The sequence below is a fragment of the Macaca thibetana genome, chromosome 3 (genome assembly GCF_024542745.1).
Source record: "Macaca thibetana thibetana isolate TM-01 chromosome 3, ASM2454274v1, whole genome shotgun sequence".
Lineage (NCBI taxonomy): Eukaryota > Metazoa > Chordata > Mammalia > Primates > Cercopithecidae > Macaca > Macaca thibetana.
In genome coordinates, this window is record NC_065580.1 from 103,187,062 (window position 1) to 103,210,058 (window position 22,997).

The 22,997-nt window shown below is 35.4% G+C and overlaps 2 protein-coding genes across 4 annotated transcripts in view; both read right to left on the minus strand.

Annotated features, from left to right (window-relative positions):
• The window catches only part of LSM5 (LSM5 homolog, U6 small nuclear RNA and mRNA degradation associated), a 298,060-nt gene that overhangs the window by 243,957 nt on the left and 31,106 nt on the right, over positions 1–22,997 (minus strand). The window lies entirely within an intron of this gene.
• The window catches only part of LOC126950095 (probable C-mannosyltransferase DPY19L2), a 92,984-nt gene that overhangs the window by 13,494 nt on the left and 56,493 nt on the right, over positions 1–22,997 (minus strand). For 2 of the 3 annotated variants that reach the window (XM_050783272.1, XM_050783271.1), the window contains 6 exons: positions 18,563–18,643; positions 16,060–16,161; positions 14,221–14,292; positions 12,222–12,268; positions 1,930–1,954; positions 519–638 (listed from right to left, as the gene is read on the minus strand). In XM_050783272.1, coding sequence (XP_050639229.1) covers positions 519–638; positions 1,930–1,954; positions 12,222–12,268; positions 14,221–14,292; positions 16,060–16,161; positions 18,563–18,643 — 447 coding nt within the window. The remainder of the gene's footprint in view (positions 1–518; positions 639–1,929; positions 1,955–12,221; positions 12,269–14,220; positions 14,293–16,059; positions 16,162–18,562; positions 18,644–22,997) is intronic. The other variant, XM_050783273.1, reaches the window with a different exon arrangement.

A 22,997-nucleotide genomic window follows, 5' to 3' on the forward strand; every position in this document is an offset into this window, starting at 1 on the left:
GGTCTCGAACTCCTAGCCTCAAGTGATCCACCCATCTAGGCCTCCCAAAGTGCTGGGATTACAGGTGTGAGTCACTGCGCCAGGCACTCTTACACAAACCTGAACTCCAAAAGGTTATGTTCATGGACAGGATATTAACAGAGGGGAAATATTTGCCTAATCGCTTGTTATAGAACTATCAATTAAAATCTAGAAATACTTTTCAAAGCCACTTGAAATTGCTTTTCTTGCTTATAGTGAATCATGAAGTAATATTTTAAATCATTTAAGTTAGTTAAGTTAAAAACACTTAGTGTGTTTATATTTTGAATTAGTTGGCAAAGCCGCAGTAATTATAAGTGTAGCTGCTATAGCTGAGGTCGCACCCCTGCACTCCAGCCTGGAAGACAGAGTGAGACTCCGTCTCAAAAAAAAAAAAAAAAAAAAAGTACCCTGAAGTACTCAGTCTGAAACTTTTGAGTACCAATATGATGTTCAAAGGTTATGCTTGTATTGTTATAAAAGAATGAATCCCTTACCCGCCGAGAGCATATCAAGGAAGCCATAACACACATGTGTGGCGTCAAGAACAGCTTTAGCCTCATAATTAAAATGGCAAGGGCAGTAAACGCTAACAACTGCAACGTGTGAAAAGCCAGCTATAAAAACACAAATAAGACAAAATCATATTTTTGCTTTTCATATTTTTAAATTAATGAAGTATATTAAAACTGTATTATTCATTAAGACAAGGACCTTCTAACTTAGTAATGAGCCTATTAGCATTCATTCATTCAGCAACAATTTATCGAACGCCTACTATGTTCCAGGTCCTCTTCTGGGTGCTTCAGATACAACAGTGAGCAATTTCTGCCCTTGTATTGTATTTAAGTACATTTAGTAATGAAAGACAGACAATACATAGACATAGCAAATAAATAAATCCATTACATAGTCTACTGTAAGGCAATAAGTGCAGCCGGCAAGAAAATGGAGCAGGCAGAGGAGCCAGGGAGAGCAGGAGGTGGTGCGAGGAGGCGGAGGACCAACACAGCGGGCCTCACTGTAAAGTGACAAAGTTACCAATGCATCCCTGATGCAAACATCTGAAATCTACAATGCTCCGAAATCTGAAACTTTTGAGTACCAATATGATGTTCAAAGGTTATGCTAAAACAAATGCTCATTGAAGCATTTTGGATTTCGGATTTTCAGATTAGGGATCTCAGCTAAGTAACTACAGTATAAATATTCCAAAATTCAATAAAATCTGAAATCTGAAACGCCTCTAGTCCTAAGCATTTTGGATAAAGGATACTCAACATGTGTCATAAACTATCCCTATTAAGTTCAAATTCAGTTACCCACTCCTGTCAATTTGACCTTTACCTCAACACCCACTTAAAGTTCTATCAAATAGGAAATTATTTCCAGCCCACACTGATCTTTTCCTTTTTATGCCACAAAATAATTTCGCACCATATAAAATGTTGTCTTATTTGTCTCCTTTGTAAACTTACACATACTGAAAGGCAGGAACATTACTTTAGTATCTTTTGAGTCCTTCAACACTTCTGAGCTTGTCGCTGACTGACCAGCAAATCTACGTGGTGGCAGATGGCCACCAGTCACAGGGCGAGGGGTGCCTGCCCTAATGGACTGTAGCTGATTAGCTCAGCAGGCTAGAAACCAAATGCTTGTTATTGTTAAATGAATGCAATTTAATTTAATTCTGTACTATAGTCACAAATCAGCCTTCTAGCTTTTAAATCCTTATTACTATTCAAAAGTGAGAGCAGATGAAAGAGCGAGAAGGATCAGCAGAAATGTATCACCAATGCTGACAACTCACGACTGATGGTGCGTCAGCAGCAGGTTATACCTTTGTCAATTATCCTCAAACTAGAATGTAATACACAAGTCTACCAGAGATTAAAATGAAAGCTTTACCTCACCATGTTCAAGGAGCTTTTTTCTAGAATAAAACAAAAATATTATCTATTTACTGATGTCTCTTATACTATGAATACATAAAAATAAGCTTCATTTGTTTGATCTTAGATTTTAAAAATCTGAGTATCTCTAAACTACTTAGGAACATACATAAAAATAAAAATATCAGATAATACTACAAAAATTACAACAATTTAAAAGTCATAACTTATAGTCATCATACTCAAGATATGTCAAAAATTTGTTCTTTGGTTAAAACAAAATAGATTTTACAGACCCCTGGAGACTGTACCTCTCATGAATAAATGAATAGGATGACCTTCTATTAAACCTATATATACAGTGTATACAATACTTTAGATGACCACTGTTAAACTTTTGAGTTGTTTTCATTTTTCACAATTACAAATAACATAAACACTCGTGCATAAAACTTTGTAAGCATCTCTGAATATTTCCTTAGCATAAATTTCCAGCAGAAAAATTGGGTAAAACATAAATATTTTTAGTTTCAGAAAAGTTATCCCTTTACAAAACACTTACAGTACACCTACTGTATTCTAGGCACTGTGCAACGAAATGAATACCACAGTCCCAGCTTATCCTCCGATCCTCACTTTCCACAGTTTCAGTTACCTGTGGTCAACTGCAGTCCAAAAATATTAAACGAAAAGTTCCAGGAAATAAACAATTCCTAAGTTTTAAATTGTGCACCATACTGAATAGTGAAATCTCAAGTCATCCTGCTTCATCCTACCTGGGACGTGACTCACCCCTTTGTCCAGCATATCCATGCTGTATACGTCACCAGCCTGTTAGTCACATAGTTACCATATCAGTTATCAGATGGACTCTGGTGGTAGCTCAGTGCTTGTTTTCATGTAACCCTTTTTCTGACTTAATAATGGCCCCAAAGTGCAGGAGCAATGATGCTGGCAGTTGAGATATGCCAAAGAGAAGCTGTAAAGTGCTTTCTTTAAGAGAAAAGGTGAAAGTTCTCAAAAGAAAAAACATCATATGCTGTGGTTGCTAAGATTTACAGTAAGAATAAATCTATCCATGAAATTGTGAAGAAGAAAAAATTAATGCTAGTTTTGCTGTTGCATCTACAACTGCAAAAGTTATGGCCACAGTCCATGATAAGTACTTAGTTAAGATGGAAAAGGCATTAAATTTGAGGGTGGAAGACATGAACAGAAATGTGTTCCGATGATGGCAATCTGGTGTGTTACTCTCTGCAGTTTCAAGCATCCACTGGGGGTCTTGGGATGCATTGCCCTGAGATAAGGGCAACTGCTGTGCAGCATGAACAGTATGGACACAACACTTACCTTCATGGAGTTTCTATTAGAGTAAGACAAGAGGTAGGAGGCTGCCTATTTTATTCTTCTCTTGAAAAGACTGGGTATTTTACTTTTATGAAAGGTTTTATAGCCTGCAGGGGCATTCTGATATGGATTTTGGGGGTGAAGAGAGAAATAAGTGTAGAAACTAAATTCAGAGGTACACAGACCCATAGGTTTTTTTTAAAAGAGAAGTCAGGGGAAGGTCTCTTAAGGTAGTAGTGGAGCCCAGATTATTCTATCTGCCTTGTAGCTCCTACCCTTTGTATGCAGTAGTTTTTTTTTACACAGAAGACGGGAAGGTCTCTTAAGGTAATAGTGGAGACCAAATTATTCTATCTCCCTTGTAGCTCCTTCCCTGGGCATGCAGTTAACAGAGTGCGGTTTCCCCACTTGTCCCGAAATCTTCTAGGCACAACAGATTCCTGTAGTGAGCTGCATGCAAGGAAGAAGCCTGGTAGGTGAGTAATTATAATCACCAAGAACTCTGAAAGTAACTACTGATACTTTATTTAAATCAGGTAGCTAATTAAAAATGTGATTATACAACCAAATCCCAAGACACAAATAGCATGAAAAGGAAACATCAAAATAAATGAGTAAAAAACTTGACCTCTCATGAAACAGCTAATGCAAATGAAAACTCCAGTTATTATTTTCACAGAAGTTTAAGAGGATAAGGCATCCATATAATTAAAATAAGCTCCAGTGAAAAGGAGTTTTCAGAAATTCTAAGAAAAATATATTTGCCTAATTTAAAGCCTCAAAAGGAGGTTGAAGAGCAACATGTACACAGCTGAAGTTGACAGTATTAAAGACTCAGTGATGACATTCTCTGACAACACAGAAAGAAAAGAAATAGATAATATGATAAAAGCAGTAACAGAAATTCAAAAAAGAGAGGCTAAAGTGAAAGAATAAGAGAACAACAACGCACACGTATCACCCCTCCAAATGTTATAGATTTCCAGAGAGAAAAACTATATAGGAATTTTCATCCGTAATGCTCAATGCTAGAACACAAAGAAGCAATGTCATCAAAATGTTGACTGAAACCCACAAATATCTATAAACCTATCTATCCATCAAATGAGGGCAAAATAAAGCCATTTTTCAGGTGAGAAAGCACCCAGAAAGCATGCCAATTCTACATGTCAAGGAAAAATAAATCAGTAAAATTTGAAGTCAAGTCCAAAGATTCCTGGTGTCTTTAATGTAAATGTTTAGAGACTTCTTAAAACATAACAGATAAGACAACAATCTAGAAGTAAATTTCAGCATAACCTGGAAGGAGAGGGTGCGTAGGCAGGGACAAGTAACAATATTCCGACAGCTCAGGGCTGAAGCAAGCAGGTCCTCTAAGTACAGAGCCTGAGTATGAATTCTGCCTCCACTACTCACTAGCTGTGTGCCTTTCGGAAAATTACTTACCTTCTTACTGGTTTCCTCATCTGTAAATAATGGGAATAACTGACTCCCTTCTCACAAGATGGTTGTGAGGATTTACTGAGTTAATACTGGTAAGAAACTTAAAATACTGTCAGACACACAGAAAATAATAACTGTTAGCTACTATCGGTGGTGGTAACAGGTTTTAGATGCTGATGAATTCTTAATATCAAGATGAATATATTTGCTAATAATTTAAGAAAAACCACCAGGAAATATAGAAATAGGATATAGCTAACAATTCAGCAAGTATCAAGAAAATAATTTTTGAAAAGCACAATGAATAGAAAACATAAAATCAGATGGCAGGAAGAAGTACAAACACAGCAGTTATCACAGTTAATATGAAAATGGGTTAAATTCACCAATTAGAAAATGAGTATTAGAGGAATTTGAATAGAAAAAATATAATAATGAGAAATATACCTAAACCAAAATGTCACAAAAATGTTAAAAAATAAATAAATAAATAAATACAGGTAAACCAGGCAAATCTATAAAAAAGAAAGCAGATGTGGCAATATTAATTTTCTACAAGGAAAAATTTACAGCAAAAACCACTAAGTGAAGCAAAGAATATCCTTTATAATAATCAAAAGTACAATCCTATAATAATCATGCAATGAACAACAGCACTATCTATATAAAGCAAACACTATTAAAATTACAAGACAATTTTGAAAAATTCATTTTTAATGTTGTATGTGAAGATAGCATTCTAAGAAAACAGATAAAGTAGAAAAATAAGTTGGTGTACTAGACCATTTAGGATAGCACATTAATAACATGATAATAACATGTAACATTGAACTTCCCCCAAATAAGGAATGAACATTTAAAAAAATCCTCATAGAGCATTTACTAAAACTGAACATCCATCTCAATAAATAGCAAGTTAATTTTAAAGGCAAAATATACAACAGAAGAAACTAGTTAGACATTTTTAAAAATTATTATTATTATTATTTTGGAGACGGAGTCTCACTCTGTTGCCAGGCTGGAGTGCAGTGACGATCTTGGCTCACTGCAACCTCCATCTGCTGGGTTCCAGGGATTCTCCTTCCTCAACCTCCCAAGTAGCTGGAACTACAGGTGCGTGCCACCACGCCTGGCTAATTTTTGTATTTTTAGTAGAGACGGCGTTTCGCTGTGTTGGCCAGGATGGTCTCGATCTCCTGACCTCGTGATCCACCCACCTCAGCCTCCCAAAGTGCTGGGATTACAGGCATGAGCCACCACACCCGGCCTAAAACTAGTTAGACATTTTAGGACATTCTTCTAAATGATTTTGGACTAAATGATCAAAACTCAAATCACAGACTACACGGAAATAACATTAATGGTAATGCTACACACATCGTGGGATGTGGTGTGAGTTTTCTTCAGAGAAAAAGTTATAACTTTTAAATGTATTTACTAGGACACAATAATGATTGATAATAAATGATGTGAACTTTAAACACAGAAAAACAACAAAAGTGCACCAAAAGAAAAACTAAGGACATAAAAATATAAGCAGAGGTTAATAAAATGGAGAACCTTCATAAATATAATAAAACCAAAAGCTGGTTTTATGAAAAATCCAAAACAGAATTACCCTGTTATGGACTAACGCAGCTGGCGACTTTCCGTTGAAGCCAATGTTCATTTACCACTTTGAAAATCCTGAGGCCTTTTTTCAGAATTATGCTAAATCTACTCTGCCTCTACTCTACAAATGGAACAACAAAGCCTAGATGACAGCACATCTGTCACAGCATGATTTACTGAATATTTTAAACCCACTCTTGAGACCTACTTCTCAGAAAAAAGATTCCTTTCAAAATATTATTGCTCATTAACAATGCAGCTGGTCACCCAAGAGTTCTGATAGAGATGGACAAGGAGATTAAGGTTGCAGGAAAGCAGTCTGGATCAAGGAGTCATTTCAACTTTCAAGTCTTATTATTTAAGAAATATATTTCATAAGGCTATAGCTGTCATAGATAGTGATTCCTCTGATGGATTTGGGTAAATTGAAAACCTTCTGGAAAGGATTCACCATTCTAGATGCCATTAAGGATATTTGTGATTCATGGATGGAGGTCAAAATACTAACATCAATAAGAGATGGGAAGCAGTTGATTCCAACTTATTTTCTACTTTATCTGTTATTTTCTTAGAATGTTTTCTTCTCATATAACATTAAAAATGATTCCAACCCTCATGGGTGACTCTAAGGGGTCCAAGACTTCAGCAGAGGAAGTCACTGCAGATGTGGTGGAAACAGCAAGAGAACTAGAATTAGAAGTGGAGCCTCAAGACGTGGCTGAATTGCTGCAATCTCACGATAAAACTTGAATGGATGAGGAGTCACTTATTATGGATAAGCAAAGAGAGTGACTTCTTGAGATGGAATCTACTCCTGGTGAACATGCTGTGAACATTGTTGAAATGAAAACAAAGGATTCAGAATATGACATAAACTTGGTTGATAAAGCGTGGCAGGGTTTGAGAGGACTGACTCCAATTTTGAAAGTAGTTCTATGGTAGGTAAAATGCTATCAAACAGCATTGTATGCTACCGAGAAGTTTTTCACGAAAGGAAGAGTCAATCAATGTGGTAAACTTCATTGTTGTCTTATTTTAAGAAATTGCCACAGCCACCTGATCAGTAAGAAGCTATCACCATTGAAGCAAGACCTTCTACCAGCAGAAAGATTACAACTCTAATGTACATGTCAAGATAGACATTATCCAAAAAACAAAGATAATTAGTGTTGGCAAGAATGTAGAGAAATTGAAATCCTTGCACAGGTGGAATTACAAATGATGCACCTGCTATGGAATACAGGATGGAGGTTCACCAAAAAAATCTTTAAAAAATTAAAAGTAGAACTACCATAAAATCCAGTAATCCCACTTCTAAGTATTTATCCAAAAGAGTTGAAATCAAAATCTCAACGAGATATTAACACTCTCATGTTCACTGCAGTGCTATTCATAGTAGTCAAGATGTGGAAACCGACTAAATGTCCATCAACAGATGAATAATAAAAACGCAGCATACATAAGCAATGGAATATTGTTCAGCCTAAAAAAAGAAGGAAATTCTTCAATGTGAGACAGCATGGATGAACCTGAAAGGCATTATGCTAACTGAAATAAGCCAATCCCACAAAATACATAATGCACAATTCCACTTCCATGAGGTACCTAAAATAGTCAACGTCATAGAGTCAAAGAGTGGAATGGTGTCACCAGGAGCTGCAACGAGGGGAAATGGGGAGTTACTAATCAACAGGCTTAAAGCTTCAGTTAAGCCAGATGAATAAGTTCAAGAGATTGACTGTGGAATGTTGCATCTATAGTCCACAACACAGTATTGCACAGTTAAAAAATTGTTAAGAGAGTAGATCACATGTTAAGCGTTCTTACCACAAATTTTAAAATGCATGTAGTTATTAATAAGGAGAAAAAATATATAGTAATCACCAAAATAGTTTTAAAGCCATTAAAAAAATTCACATTCACTTTTTACTGCTTTATTGAGTTACAGTTCACACATTATACACTTTCAACATCTATTTTTAATTGTTTAAATTTTCCTGGCTTATATAAACCCAAAGGAAACTTTCTTAATGAAATGAAGGCTCCCTATTATATACTAACAGCAAATGAAACAGTGAGACACTAAAAGCATTCTTCACTTTAGAGTCAGAAACAAAGTAAGGACAAGCCCATTATCACTGCAATTCAAAGTTGTTCTAAAAGTTCTAGCTAATATGTAAGACAAGGAAATAGAGAAATACAAATATTAGAAAGTTAATATTATTTGTGGATTAAATGATAACCTGCCTAGGAAATTCAGAGCATCAGTAGAAAAACTATTAGAACTGGAAAGAAAGTTTGGTGATGTGGCTAGATACAAATGTGATGCAAAAAAAAAAAAGAAAGTAATACAGCTTTCCTATAAACTAACAGATCAATATAAGAGACAATCTAAAACAGACTCAAGTATAATGAGAATTGGTAAGTGATAAAAAACTGACATTTCAAATGACTGGAAAAAAGATTTATGCAATACTGTGTTGGGACAATACCTCGTTTGAGGGGGAAAAGGTAAACTCCTCTGTGTCACTATACCACAAAATTAATGCAAGAGTAATTAATCACCTATATGTAATAGAAAATTATAAAAGAAAATCTGAAAACATATTTTAATGTTTTTGATGTAGGGAAGAGTTTCTAAGCAACATATGAACCCAGAAAAAAATTTGTCACTGTGATTATACAGAAATTTAGAAGTTCTATAAAGCAGAGACCATAAATGAACTATAAGTTGACATCTTAAAAGAAACTATGTAATGCACATAAGAGACAAAAGGTTACTGTCCATGGACAAAGCAAAAACATAACGCATGGCTAGGTGGGCGTAGGGGCTCATGCCTGCAATCCCAGCACTTTGGGAGGCCAAGGTGGGCGGATCACCTGAGGTCAGGAGTTTGAGACCAGCCTGGCCAACATGGAAAAACCTTGTCTCCACTAAAACTACGAAAATTAGCTGGGTGTGGTGATGGGTGCCTGTTATCCCAGCTACTCCAGAGGCTGGGGCAAGAGAATCGCTTGAATCCAGGAGGCGGAGATTGCAGTGAGCCGAGATCGTGCCACTGCATACACAGCAGCAAGACTGACAAAAAAAAAACAACCCACAAAACAACTTCTAAAGGTCAAAAAGAAACATAGTAAACAAACACATGAAAAGCTGCAAAACTTCACTGACAAAGAATTTATACAATAAAATGAACTTTTTTTTTCCTATCAGAAAAAATTAGAAGCTTGATAACAATGTTGGTGGAGGTGCAGGGAAATGGACACTCTCCTCATTATTATTTCTCAGTATTTATCAAATTCTAACATATGCAAGCCTCATAATCAGCAGTCCAAATTCAAATATTTTATACTATAGAAATACATAGAATAAGTGTACCAAGATACAGGAACCAGGATGTTCAATCCTCAAAACATTGGTTTTTATGACAAAAGTTATATATATTCTAAACTTTCTTTTTTTTTTTTTTTTTTTTTTTTTGAGACGGAGTCTTGCTCTGTAGCCCGGGCTGGAGTGCAGTGGCCGGATCTCAGCTCACTGCAAGCTCCGCCTCCCGGGTTTACGCCATTCTCCTGCCTCAGCCTCCGGAGTAACTGGGACTACAGGCGCCCGCCACCTCGCCTGGCTAGTTTTTTGTATTTTTAGTAGAGACGGGGTTTCATGGTGTTAGCCAGGATGGTCTCGATCTCCTGACCTCGTGATCCGCCCGTCTCGGCCTCCCAAAGTGCTGGGATTACAGGCTTGAGCCACTGCGCCCGGCCTATTCTAAACTTTCATTGATATGGGAAAGGCTAACCACATGGCAGTCACACATGATGGTCAACAATAAAATCCTAAGACCATTATAAAGTATAATGAAGATCAAGGCAGAGGCCCAAGACACACTATTAAATACAAGTAACAAGCTGCAGATAAGAATACTACAATTCTATTTTTTAAAAATACTGTGTTTCTATATGTGTTTTCTAAAATAAAACATACAAAGCTACTTACAGTCAGCACTCGGAGGAGCAGATCTAAGAGAAGGGAGTATTCCCTCTCTTTTTGATACACTGGTTTTTCAGAATGTATTACTACTAGCCCCTGCTATTATTATTTTTGCAATTTAACCCAGAACCCTCTGCCCATACACAACAGGCCTGTCACTTTCAAATATGTAATCAGTACATAAGACTTCCATATTCTGAGTAATTATCTTCCATCCACTGGCCTCTGCGAGCTGTTGCTTCCACATTACACCCTCTGCAATACATGAAGACAGTTGCCACATACCCTTCAATCTTCTATTATCCAATTAAATATCCCAAGTCCCTTCATTCACTCCTTATGGGAATAGTGTCCAGGGTTTGCCATTCATTCTTTTTTAGAATGCCAAGACACATTTCCCTGGGCTCCATCTGTCCAGAACAATATAGAATGGGTCTATTATCCCCTTTATTTTGGAAACAATTTCAACAGATGCACCTAACAGCTTAATTAGCTCTTCTGACAACCATACACAGCTGGTTTATTAAAAATACAAGCATGGAGGATGGGGTTCAGGGAAATTCTTTCTACTGTCTTCACAATTTTTCTATAAATCTAAAACGATTCTATAAAGTAGAAGTCACAAAATAAAATCAAATATTCTACTTACAAATATAAAATGTAACTTGAAAACTACTACTATGTTCACTACCTGGGTACAATATACCCATGTAACAAGCCTGTACATGTGCCCCCTGTATCTAAAATAAAAGTTGAACATTAAAAAACATGTCATTTGAGATATTTCCCTCAGAAGGAAATTTTCTTCACAATTTACTTCTTGAGTCCTGTAGCAATTTACTTATGTGTGACTGATACAATACATTTTGCTGGCATCTGCTTATGCTAGTGACATTGCTAAAACCATCCAAAAATGTTCTACAATAAATAGTTTTAACAATAAGTTTAGAAGAAAATTCATAAATATTCGGGAACACAATTATACCCCCTCTGAAAGTTAAAAAAGAAAGAAAAGCCTGACCAATATGGTGAAACCCCCCTTTACAAAAAAATACAAAAATTAGCTGGGCATGGTGATGCACACCTGTAGTCCCAGCTGCTTGGCAGAGCTGAGATGAGATGATCGCTTGAGCCCAGGATGTCCAGGCTGCAGTGAGCAGAGATCATGCCACTGCACTCAAGCTTGGGTGACAGAGCAAGACTCTGTCAAAAGAAAGAAAAGAAGAAAGGAAAGGAAAGGGAAAGGGAAAGAAAAGGCAAGGCAAGACAGAGAGAAGGCAGGCAGGCAGGAAGGGAGGGAGGGAGGGAGAGACAGAGCGAGAGAGGAATTCCAAAAATAAATCTTTAGCTTACTGACTTTAAATTCTAATGATATATTATAATTTATCAATTTAAACTTTGAGTTAGTTCACAAATATAAATATCTCCAAAACAAGTCCAAATACATATAAGAAATCTGTAAGAGGCTGGGCACGGTGGCTCACGCCTGTAATCCCAGCACTTTGGGAGGCCGAGACAGTCAGGAGATCCAGATCATCCTGGTTAACACGGTGAAACCCCGTCTCTACTAAAATACAAAAAAAAAAATTAGCCAGGCGTGGTGGCGGGTGCCTGTAGTCCCAGCTACTCAGGAGACTGAGGCAGGAGAATGGCGTGAACCCGGGAGGCGGAGCTTGCAGTGAGCCGAAATCGCGCCACTGCACTCCAGCCTGGGCCACAGAGTGAGACTCCGTCTCAAAAAAAAAAAAAAAAAATCCATAAGAATAATATTTTAAAGAAAACATTTACGTTTGATTCATATCTCCTTTCTTAATCATAATGCTAAATTTTAATGCATATTCATTTGAAAAATTAATGTTACAGTAAGTTATTTAATAACTGAATACAGTATATTTTAAAAACAATGATGATATATTTACCTTAGATAAGTGTTTGTAGCTAAAACACACGAAATATCACGAATAGTCTGTGAATAGAATCAAATCAATGAAACTTTTCTAAGGAATACTGCAATATTTAAAATGCTCTGATTCATTAATGTAAACACTCCGCCAAGGAAAGAAGTATTTTTTGATGTTTAAGGGAGTCCTCAGGAATGGGATGGTCATACTACACACACCTTCCTTTTCTCCTTCCGAGAAGTGACTTCACATGATTGAAAACTAAATGACCATCAGAAGTATCCTTGGGGTGAAAAATAAGCCACAATAGGACAAATAAAGACCGAGGAGTTTATAAGAAAGCAGAAAGGAAGGAGTGAAACTTGGCTGGCTGCAGCGATGAGAGAGAGAGAGACAGAGTATGTGTGTGTGTGTGTGTGTGTGTGTGTGTGTGTGTGTATGAAACTTGGCCAGCTACAGGGATTAGTGTGCGTGTGCGTGTGTGTGTACGTGTGTATGTGTGTATGAAACTTGGCTTGCTGCAAGGATGAGTGTTTGTGTGCACATTTGTGTATGTGTATATGAAACTTGGCTAGCTGCAGGGATGTTTGTGCGTGTATGTGTGTGTATGAAACTTGGGCGGCTGCAGGGATGTATGTGTACGTGTGCGTGTGCGTGTGCGTGTGTGTGTATGAAACTTGGGTGGCTGCAGGGATGTGTGTATGTGTGTGTATACGCACATGCCCCTGCTAGTGCACATGCATAGTTCAGGATGCGGTGTGTTTGGAGACTAGTAATGTATTTATAAGTCTTGGATCTTAATTTTTTTAAATATAGCAGTTGCGGATCTAGCTATCAGTTTCTCTCACATTGGCTGACTCTCTGCTGAATAGTTAATTCGTGCATTGGCCTCTCTAAGTGGAGCCTTGTAAGAATAACTTGACATTTTGCCTTGATGGAAAAGAAACAGGTCAGTAGAGAAAATCTTCATTCTAAGCCAGCATGGGCCGAAAGGATGCAGGGCAGTAAACCTGCTCACATTTTACTCATTCCTCCTTGTTTCCTTTATCCTGACTTTCCACATGGTCCCCAGGGAACTGGATCAAGGGTAAAACAACAGAGATGTTGAGGGAGATACCTTTCTCACTCTTAAATTATTCACATCTATGTGTAAATAAAGGAGTGAGAAGTGTGGCAACTAAAACTACATAGGGAAGATATGCAATTTGACTTTAAATACAGAAAACTCCTTTCAACAAGAATACAACTGGTATAGTGGTAGGGAAATTGCATTATTGTTATCTGCTTAAAAGTATAAAATAAATACATACTGGCTTAAGACAAGATAGCTTGTAAATAATATAAATAAAGATGGCTCAAGACTGCTAAAAAAATAAATAAATAAATAAAACCCCACTGTCTTTAACCATGCTTTTAGATAAACTCTACCCAGACCAAGAAAACCTGCCACTGGTATTTTAAAGATTATTTCTTTTATTGAGATATTATTTTCTTCTGTCATGGAAACAGTGAACATATAGAAAAATATTTTTTAATTAGCTATACAAATTTCTTCTACGCAGGCCCACTCAAAATAGATCAAGACTTCACCGTGCTTTGTATTTGAAAGACATTAATGTTGTTGTCACTGGACTTTTCTTTCATAGTACCTATAAAAATTTTAATTCTTTAGACATTTGTATGATTATTTGCTTCATGTCTGCACCCCCACCCCCAGTAATCCAGGACCGTAAGTTCCAAGACAGGAGTGGCCACATTTTATTTGTCCAGGTGTACCTACAATATTAATGTAGTCCTTGATACACAGCTGGTGACTGGTATGTATCTTTTGAAAGAAAAAATAAGAATACCTTTTATCATGGCTTTTTATAAAAAGATCAATAATGAAATATCTAAATAAAAAACAAACTTTGAGAGAAAGAATTCATCCTAAAAATAACGTGGAATTCTGAGCAATTTGCATTATTATAGTCCTTATATTGATGCCAAAAACAAATAATAATTGGTTTAAAAATACCTTTTTAAAGATAAAACATGTAATCACCATAACAACTGGAAGCAATAATGTCTTTGTGTATCTCAGCGGAGTCTGAAATATACCAAATTATTCAAAATAGTTACTTACAAATTTTACATTAAATTAGTAAACATCTAAGTCAAACTAAGTGCCATGATACCATTTCTTAAAAGTAAAAGGTAAAATTTCTTTGTCACCAGCAGAATATATATTTATCCTCTTCCATGCATTAATAAAATAATTAAAATTATAAAAATAGTTATAAAAAGTATTCCAAAAATTTAATGAAAAATGTACTATTTTAATAAAAATAGAATTGCTATATCTATTTTTTCTTTTCTTTTTTAATTTACATAATACTAAGTTTTAAAATGTGTGTTTACCAATCCCTGGGTCCTACATTGTAATTTTCCGTACTACATAGCTCCACTATTTTCATTAGTGAAACTAGAGCTAACAAGAAAGAAAGCTAACCAAAGTTAATTACTAAAACTATGAATAAATACAGAAATAACATTGGCTAACTAATTCTGATGACCTGTTATTGTGATAAGGAGTAATTTACCACGTAACTAAATTATACATTTCTTAAAAGCAAGAAACCAGTTCCTTTTCCTCTTTGTCGTGCTATAGCAAACTGCCTCACGGATAACTAGTGGTCAATAGTAGTTTCTGAATGAATGGATGACTGATTGGATGGATAAGAGAAGAATGTAAAATTTTATTATATACCACTAAATCATAATTCATAATGATTACACAAGGAATAATCAATTCAGTAGCAACTTTGTTACATTCTTTGAAAACAATTAAGCTACATATAGAGGAAAGAGCCCTGGATTGAGAGTTCTAGAATCGATTAGAATCCATGTCCTGATCTTAGCTTGTGTGTGCTTTAAGCAAATCTTTTAAGTTTTTCTTTATCTGCAAATGAAAGAACTATATGGCATGGCCTCTAGGAGCCCTTCCTGATCTTGTGTTCCATGATTCTACAAAGAGGCCAATTTTTTTTCTTTTCTTTTCTTTTTTTGATACAAAGTCTCACTCTGTTGCCCAGGCTAGAGTGCATTGGCACGATCTCAGCTCACTGCAATCTCTGCCTCCAGGGTTCAAGCAATTCTCCTGTCTCAGCCTCCTACTCAGGCTGGGACTACAGGCATGCACCAACATGCCTGGCTAATTTTCATATTTTTAGTAGAGATGGGGTTACCACCATATTGGCCAGGCTGGTCTCAAACTCCTGACCTCAAGTGATCCACCGCCTCGGCCTCCCAAAGTGCTGGGATTATAGGGATGAACCACCATGTCCAGCCTATATTCTAAAGCTTTATGGCATGAACTTTTTAAAAAGAATAATACTTTGCATATACTTAAAATGAATTTTTATATGTTCATTAAAACTCATCAGTAGTATACCTTTCTTGGTAACACTTTGTTAAAAATGTTATAATATTTGGGGTGTTAACTGTAATAACACTGAATTTCTTAAAAACAGAAACAAGAATTGAGACTTTTTCCTGAATGGTCCCATATTTCTTATTGGCCTAGATTATTAAAATTGATTTGTAATAATAGTAATTATTATGGGTCATATTGTATGTTAAACACTCTCTCAGATTATCTCATTTAACCATCATCAATAACTCTATAAGATAAAGGTATCTTTTTTTTATTTTACAGACAAAAATACAAGTGAGGAAGGTGGATTAGCAAAGTTACAGTAAAAAAATATAAAATAAGTTGACTTTCTGAGTAAAAATTTTGAGTTTCAGATAAAAAAAAAAAAAAACTAGAGCAAAAACTCCTATTAGTAGAGAAGGAGAAAAGAAACATTCATACCGCTTTTTCCATGAAGTCAAATTCGGGAGCACAGGTGTATATTAAAGTATCAAAATCTGTATACCTTAAGATTCTGGCTGCTATAAGATCACTCAGGTGAATCTGGGAGAAAATAAAGTAAAATGAATTAAAATTATACAAATGAGTATAGCCTATAGCCAGTAATACTTTATTGATGTAAGAATAACAAAACTTATAGACCAGATAAATCTAATATATTTAGACATCCCTCTAAGAAAACAAAAAACTACAGTGAACCAAATATACGATGTGCTGACTTCTCAAGCTAACTGAAAATAAAGAGAAATATCATGAAAAATGAAAAGTAGAAAGAAGTCAGAAAAAAATAAAGAGATGATAAAGAGTGAGTTAAAATCAATATCTGCTGAGAAGAAACCACCATGGAGTTAATTACCCTTTATAATAAGACAATTTACGATGAAAAAGTATTTTACTTAACCTCTTTCAACATACATTGTAGGTCATAAGCTTTCTGTGCACTGTCATTTTCACAAAGCCTCACAGACTGATTACAATATTTGGTACTTCTTGATGTTTTACAGACATATATTTAAACCATTGAATATGAGACCTGATCCTCATAAGAATTACCACAAGTATACATACCACTTTGATCTTTGACTTAGCTATTTGATCTCTAAGGCTAAAAATAGATACCAACAACCAAACCCAATGCAGAACTTCTATTTTTCCACTGATTATTTACAACCTGCTCTTGGTGAGACAATTATTTTTCCACAGCATCCTCAGAAGGCCAGAAAAAGGAAAATATTTGGCAAGCAAACTCTTAATTCAAATTATTTTATAGGGATAGGAATTATTTTATAACAAGTTTGATGATTATGAGTGGTTTTCATTCAATTATTTTTCCTAATCTACCAGTACTCAAGGATAATTTAGAGTTGCACTTCATTTTTCTAATTTAGAGTAGGCCTGCTGACTAACAGTAATTTAACCAAACCACTATAATTTCAGGTCTTCCTCATAACTGTCACATAAAGGAAGTCACTCAGGACTACCAAGGAAGCATGTTTGTATTTTTTTTTGTTTGTTTTTAATTTGTAGGGCAGGGATGGTGGTTCACACCTGTAATCCCAGCACTTTGGTAGGCCAAGGCAGGCGGATCACTTGAGGTCAGGAGTTTGAGACCAGGCTGGCCAACATGCTGGAACCCCATCTCTACCAATAATACAAAAATTAGCCGGGCATGGTGGCATGTGCCTATAATCTCAGCTATTCAGGAAGCTGAGGCACAAGAATTGCTTGAACCTGGGAGGTGGAGGTTGCAGTGACCCGAGATTGGCCACTGCACTCCAGCCTGGGTGACAGAGTGAGACTGTGTTTCAAAAAAAAAAAGATTTGTAAAGAGCTGGGGGTCAATGTGAAGTAAGTGTGAAGTAAGGCAAGAAACATAATCATGAACAAACTTAACAGATAAATAAATAACTTAGAAGGTCTAAATAAAGTTTATCATAAGACATATATAATAAAGTTAAAAACAATAAAAAGGAAAGGAGAATGGGGAAAAATATCAGACATACCAGAGAACAGCAGCAACAAATAAACTAATAAACCACCATGCAAAGCTAGCAATAAATGGCAAATGCTTACATTTAGAAATTTTATGTAATATAAACATGTTGCATGTTATATAGAGATAGCATTTGACCTTTTAGAGAAGTAATACTATAACCCCTTGTCAAACTACATAATTTCAGCATCAAACAGGGCCCTAATTGGATAGCATTAAATGAAGTAAATTTCAAAATTGATTATTGTATGATATACTCATGTATGCTTATTTCTAAACAGAAAATGCTAGAAATAAAAAGTAGATTCATGCATTGTTTTCTATTACCTAAACCAGTTAGTTAAGCAGGGACTTAGGCCTTGAAAAGGGCTACTCTTTAAGACATTAACAAACAAAATACCACATGAGAGAGAAATGTTCTGCATGTATTTCCTAGAAAATGAAAAGATCAAAAATTTTTAACATTCTCTTTTTATATAACAAGAAAGGCCTTAAAACATCAAATCATAAATTGATTTTAGTCCATAGTTATAAATACATAAAACAACACTGAGATTTTAAGAGTTCTGTATTTTCAAAGCTGAGGACAGCCTCCCATATGTTAACATCTGCAATAACATCATAAATGGATAACTTACAATGTAAACAACTAATTATTTCTATTTTAACTGAAATATAAACAAATAACTACTTAACAAACTATTAGTGTTTTTTTTTCCTAAAAGGTCAAGTCAGCATTGATGAATATTCTTTCTTTTTAGTGGGTTGCAAAGATCACTGAACTTTTGACTTGCAGTTATTGACTTATTGACTCTGCCAATAACTCATCTAGAGACCTTAAAGAAGACACTTAACCTCCGTAAAATGAAGAGATAAGAATAGATGGCTTCAAAGTTTTCATTCAGCTACATATTTATAAGAACTTTTATGTTTTAACTAAAAAGTACTTACGTGGTCTGAAACACCTAAGATTTTAGATGTCAGAAATTTCAAAATGATTGTTCCACACCACCAGGCACTACCTTGAATTAGCTAGAAAATAAAAGAGAAGTCCAGTATTTAAAACTACAAATCACCCAGTTAAAGTATTCAATTATATCTATAAATGACATAGAAAAATTTTAATTATGTGAGATATAAATGGTGAGGTTAAAAAAAAATTTCCTTTAGAAAATCTTGTTTAAAAGCAAAGAATTAAAACTGATGACACTGGTATGAAATATATAGCAACACTAGAATTCTACATATCCTAAATTTTTTTTTTGTCTTAAGGAGTGAAAAGGTTAATAGGCAAGAAAGAAAGAAGGAAGAAGAAAACAGCTCCCCATACAGAGACAGAGGGAGGGGGGATTTGAACAAAGAGAAAACCCTGTGTGCGTCGAAAAAGTGGCTGCTTATACATATCCTAATCTAAAGGAAGTTTTAAAAGGTTACTTCTTTTTGATTTCTGTTAAGAAAAGGGGGTGTTTATGTGTTTGTTTCCAAATATTATTTCTCAGCTGAAAATCCATTTTTCAAAACACTACCTTAAAAGTTCTTCTACCACTCCTGTGGAAATATATGAGCCCATCTTCAAGAAATAACAGTGTGAAATGTGAAAACTTAAGCTTTCCTTTAAGAGAGAAGGATATGAACTAGAACTGGCCATGAGGCTTCTATTTTGTTGTTGTTGTTGTTTATTTTTTGACTAGCCTTGATTAAAAAGGGAACAATTGTGCACTTCTGGTTAGCCTGGGGAAAGTTACAGCAGCCTAAATTCAAATCTTTGCATATATCAACCAAGTAGAACAGTACAACCACATATATGGAAAAAAGGTAACAGCACAAACTTCAAATTACCTATGAATCGAAAAGGAAGCAACGAATATATAGAGTTATACCTCAAGTCCCTGACCTAAGCCTTTGCAGGGAATGAGGGGAGACCCACAAAAGGATAAAGAAGAAAAGGAAAGACAGGGGTCAAAATTGGAACTAAAATAACCCAAGAAAGAGAAAAGTCCACCCTATGTGTAAAAAGAGCCCTGGGAAATTGGTAAATGGGAGTACAGAGCAGGGCCTAAGAGTGAGTAGGGACAAAAACACCGATGTCAGAAAGCCATCATTTCTGGAAAGAAAGGAGAATAAAAAGGGGAGTGCAAGAAGGAAAAAGTATCCAGCAGGAAAAATGAGAACCCAAACCAAAAGACTATCCATCACTACTGCCATCACGCACAAAAAAAAAAAGTTATTCGTTGAAAAACATCACACTATGCTACATTTTCAGAAGAGGTTTGCACTTGGACTAGAAAACACAAAATAATTATTAGATGAAAAAATGCCTATATAAATATCCAGAGCTTCTTTAAGAAGATAACAAACATGAAAGTCAAATATTTCAGCTAATGAAATCCACACCACTGAAAGATAAAATCTCACAAAGCAGAAGAAAATTATGCAGAATTAAAAGTTGAATTAAATATCCTCAAATGAGCATTCAGAAATATTAAAAAAGCAATTTAAACAAGAAATTCAAAAACCAAGAACAGAAATGGGGAAAAAATCAGAAAGAAAGGAAGAGTTTATTAGACATAGAAAGGGAATGGAAGAAAAGAAGAACATGATCAAAAATAAAAACGAAATCACAAGATGATTAAAAGAAAAGAAATTCAAATAAGTTAATGAAGGAATTGAAGTAAAGGCACTAAAACAATGAAGAATGAAAATGATACCAGAGAAAGAAGTGAGAAGTATCAGACAAAGTGGCAGAAATGGAAGAAAGGCACATACTTACAAATGAAGTGCCTGAAAAAAAAAACAAACAAACAACTCACAGCAATGAATCAAAACTAGTGTTTAAATTATAATCCAAGAAAACTTTCCAGAAATAAAAGAAGACATGAATCGGGATTTAGAAAGGATCCAGGGGTACTGGAAAAAATTAATCTGGTATGGTAAACTAACTCAAGACATCTTTCAGTAGAACTATGAAAAATGAAGAAAAATTCCTCAGAACCTCCAGGCACAAAAGTCACATAATTTATAAGGGACAGAACAATGTGGCTAGCCATCAGACTTGTTAAACGAAACTTACAAACCAAAGCAGTGGTGTAGACGCATTTTTAAGAAACTTTAAAAAGTGAGAACCAAGGATTTTATAGTTAGCCAATCTGTCATTCAAGTATAGAAGTTATAAAAAAGTTTCAAATATGCAATAATTGAGGAAATAGTAACTTTCCTAAATACAAAAAGTTTAAAAAAGAATCATATACAGAAACAAAGCAAATATAGTCAAATACACTAAAACTTACAACAAAGGTTTTCACATTATCTCACAAAGCAAAGACACAGGGAAGACAAACAAAAACAGATTCAGAAAGGTGAAAAATAGAATGATGGCAGCAGCATGGCAGGCAAATACCATTTCCATATGGAAACTAAGGAAGACATTTAAAGCAAGGATAAGGAGCAAATTCATGGCCTCAAAAGCTTTATCCATAAAAATGAAAGAGTGAAAATAAATGAATTAAATCCTTGACTTAAAAATCTAAATAAAGAATAACAAAATAAAGTGAAAAAAGTACACGAAAGGAAATACTCATGAGAAGAATAGTCTATTATATCTACCCCTCTGTGTATCTATTTTGCTGTTTTATATTTCTTCCCTATATTCTAGGATTCCTTCTTTCATTTCCTTTTTGTTTTCAGAACTTTTTAAGTTTTAATTTCAGGGGTACATGTGCAGGATGTGCATGTTTGTTACATAGCTAAACATGTGCCATGGTGGTTTGCTGCACCTATCAACCCATTACCTAGGTATTAAGCCCAGCATGCATTAGCTATTTTTCCTGATGCTCTCCCTCCCACTACCCTCCCCTGACAAGCCCCAGTGTGTGTTGTTCCCCTCCCTGTGTCCATGTGTTCTCACTGTTCAGCTCCCACTTATAAGTGAGAACATGCAGTGTTTGGTTTTCTTTTCCTGCATTAGTTTGCTGAGGATAATGGCTTCCAGCTCCATCCATGTCCCTGCCAAGGACATAATCTCATTTCTTCTTATGACTGCATAATATTCCATGGTGTATATGTACCACATTTTCTTTAGCCAATCTGTCATTCATGGGCAATTTGGGTTGATTCCGCGCTATCAAAAAAGAGCTCATATAGCCAAGACAATCCTAAGCAAAAAGAACAAAGCTGGAGGCCTCAGGCTACCAGACTTCAAACTATATTACAAGGCTACAGTAACCAAAACAGCATGGTCCTGGTACAAAAACAGGCACATAGACCAAAGGAACAGAATAGAGAACTCACAAATAAAACCACGTATCTACAACCATCTGATCTTCAACAAACCTGACAAAAGAATTTCAATTAACCATTCTTTAAGGTTCTCTGCTAGCCACAAATTATCTTAATTTTCCTTGATTGGAGAATGTCTATTTCCCCTTCATTCCTAAAGGAAACATCCACTGGATATGTAATTCACCTTGACAAATGTTCTGCCACAACCTTCTGGCCTCCTTAGTTTCACATGAGAAGTCTGCTACAATTCAAGTCAGTTTTGCCCTGTAGGTGATGTGTCATTTCTCCATACCTGCTTTCAATATTTTTTTTCTTTTAGTTTTAAAAGTTAACTTATAGTGTATCTTGGCATGGATTTCTCTGGGTTTGTCTTACTTGGGAATCGCTCAGTGTCTTCACTCTGCAGGTGTGTCTTTCACCAAATTTGGGGAGTTTTTAGCGATTACTTGTAAAAATACTATTCAGCCCCACTCTCTTTTTCCATTCCTTTGGAATTTTGATGATACAAATATTAGATCTTTCGTTACTACACCATAGGTCCCGGAGGCTCTATCCTTTTTCCTGTGATTTTCTCTCAATTTACACTGGGAGATTTCTATTGTTCTATCTTCAAGAGCACTGATTGCTTCCTCTGTAAAATTCACTCCACTACCAAGTCCATTTACTGAATTTTAATTTCAGTTATTGTATTTTCCAGTTCTATAATCACCAAGTTGTTCTTTAAAAAAAAAACACACAATTCTTTAGTGAGATTTTATAGCCTTTTCATTCCCTTCCAGAGTATTTAAAACTGCTCACTGAAGTGTTTTTATGAGACTGCTTTAAAACCTTTGTCAAATAATCCCCACATCCTATTCATCTCAGTGTTGACATCTGTTGATTGCCTTTTCTCATTCAAGTTTGCTATTTTCTCCATTCTTGCTATGATAAGTGGTTTTTCTATTGTGTCCAGTACACTTTTTATATTATGTTAGAGACTGTGGATCCTATTTTAAATTTCTGTTTCAGCAGAGAGTCACTTTGTTTTTAGGTTTATCACGCAAGTCCTGGCCTACTTCTGTGTGCTATAGTTACAATGACGTTTAGTGTTCAGAGCCTTTGCAGTGCT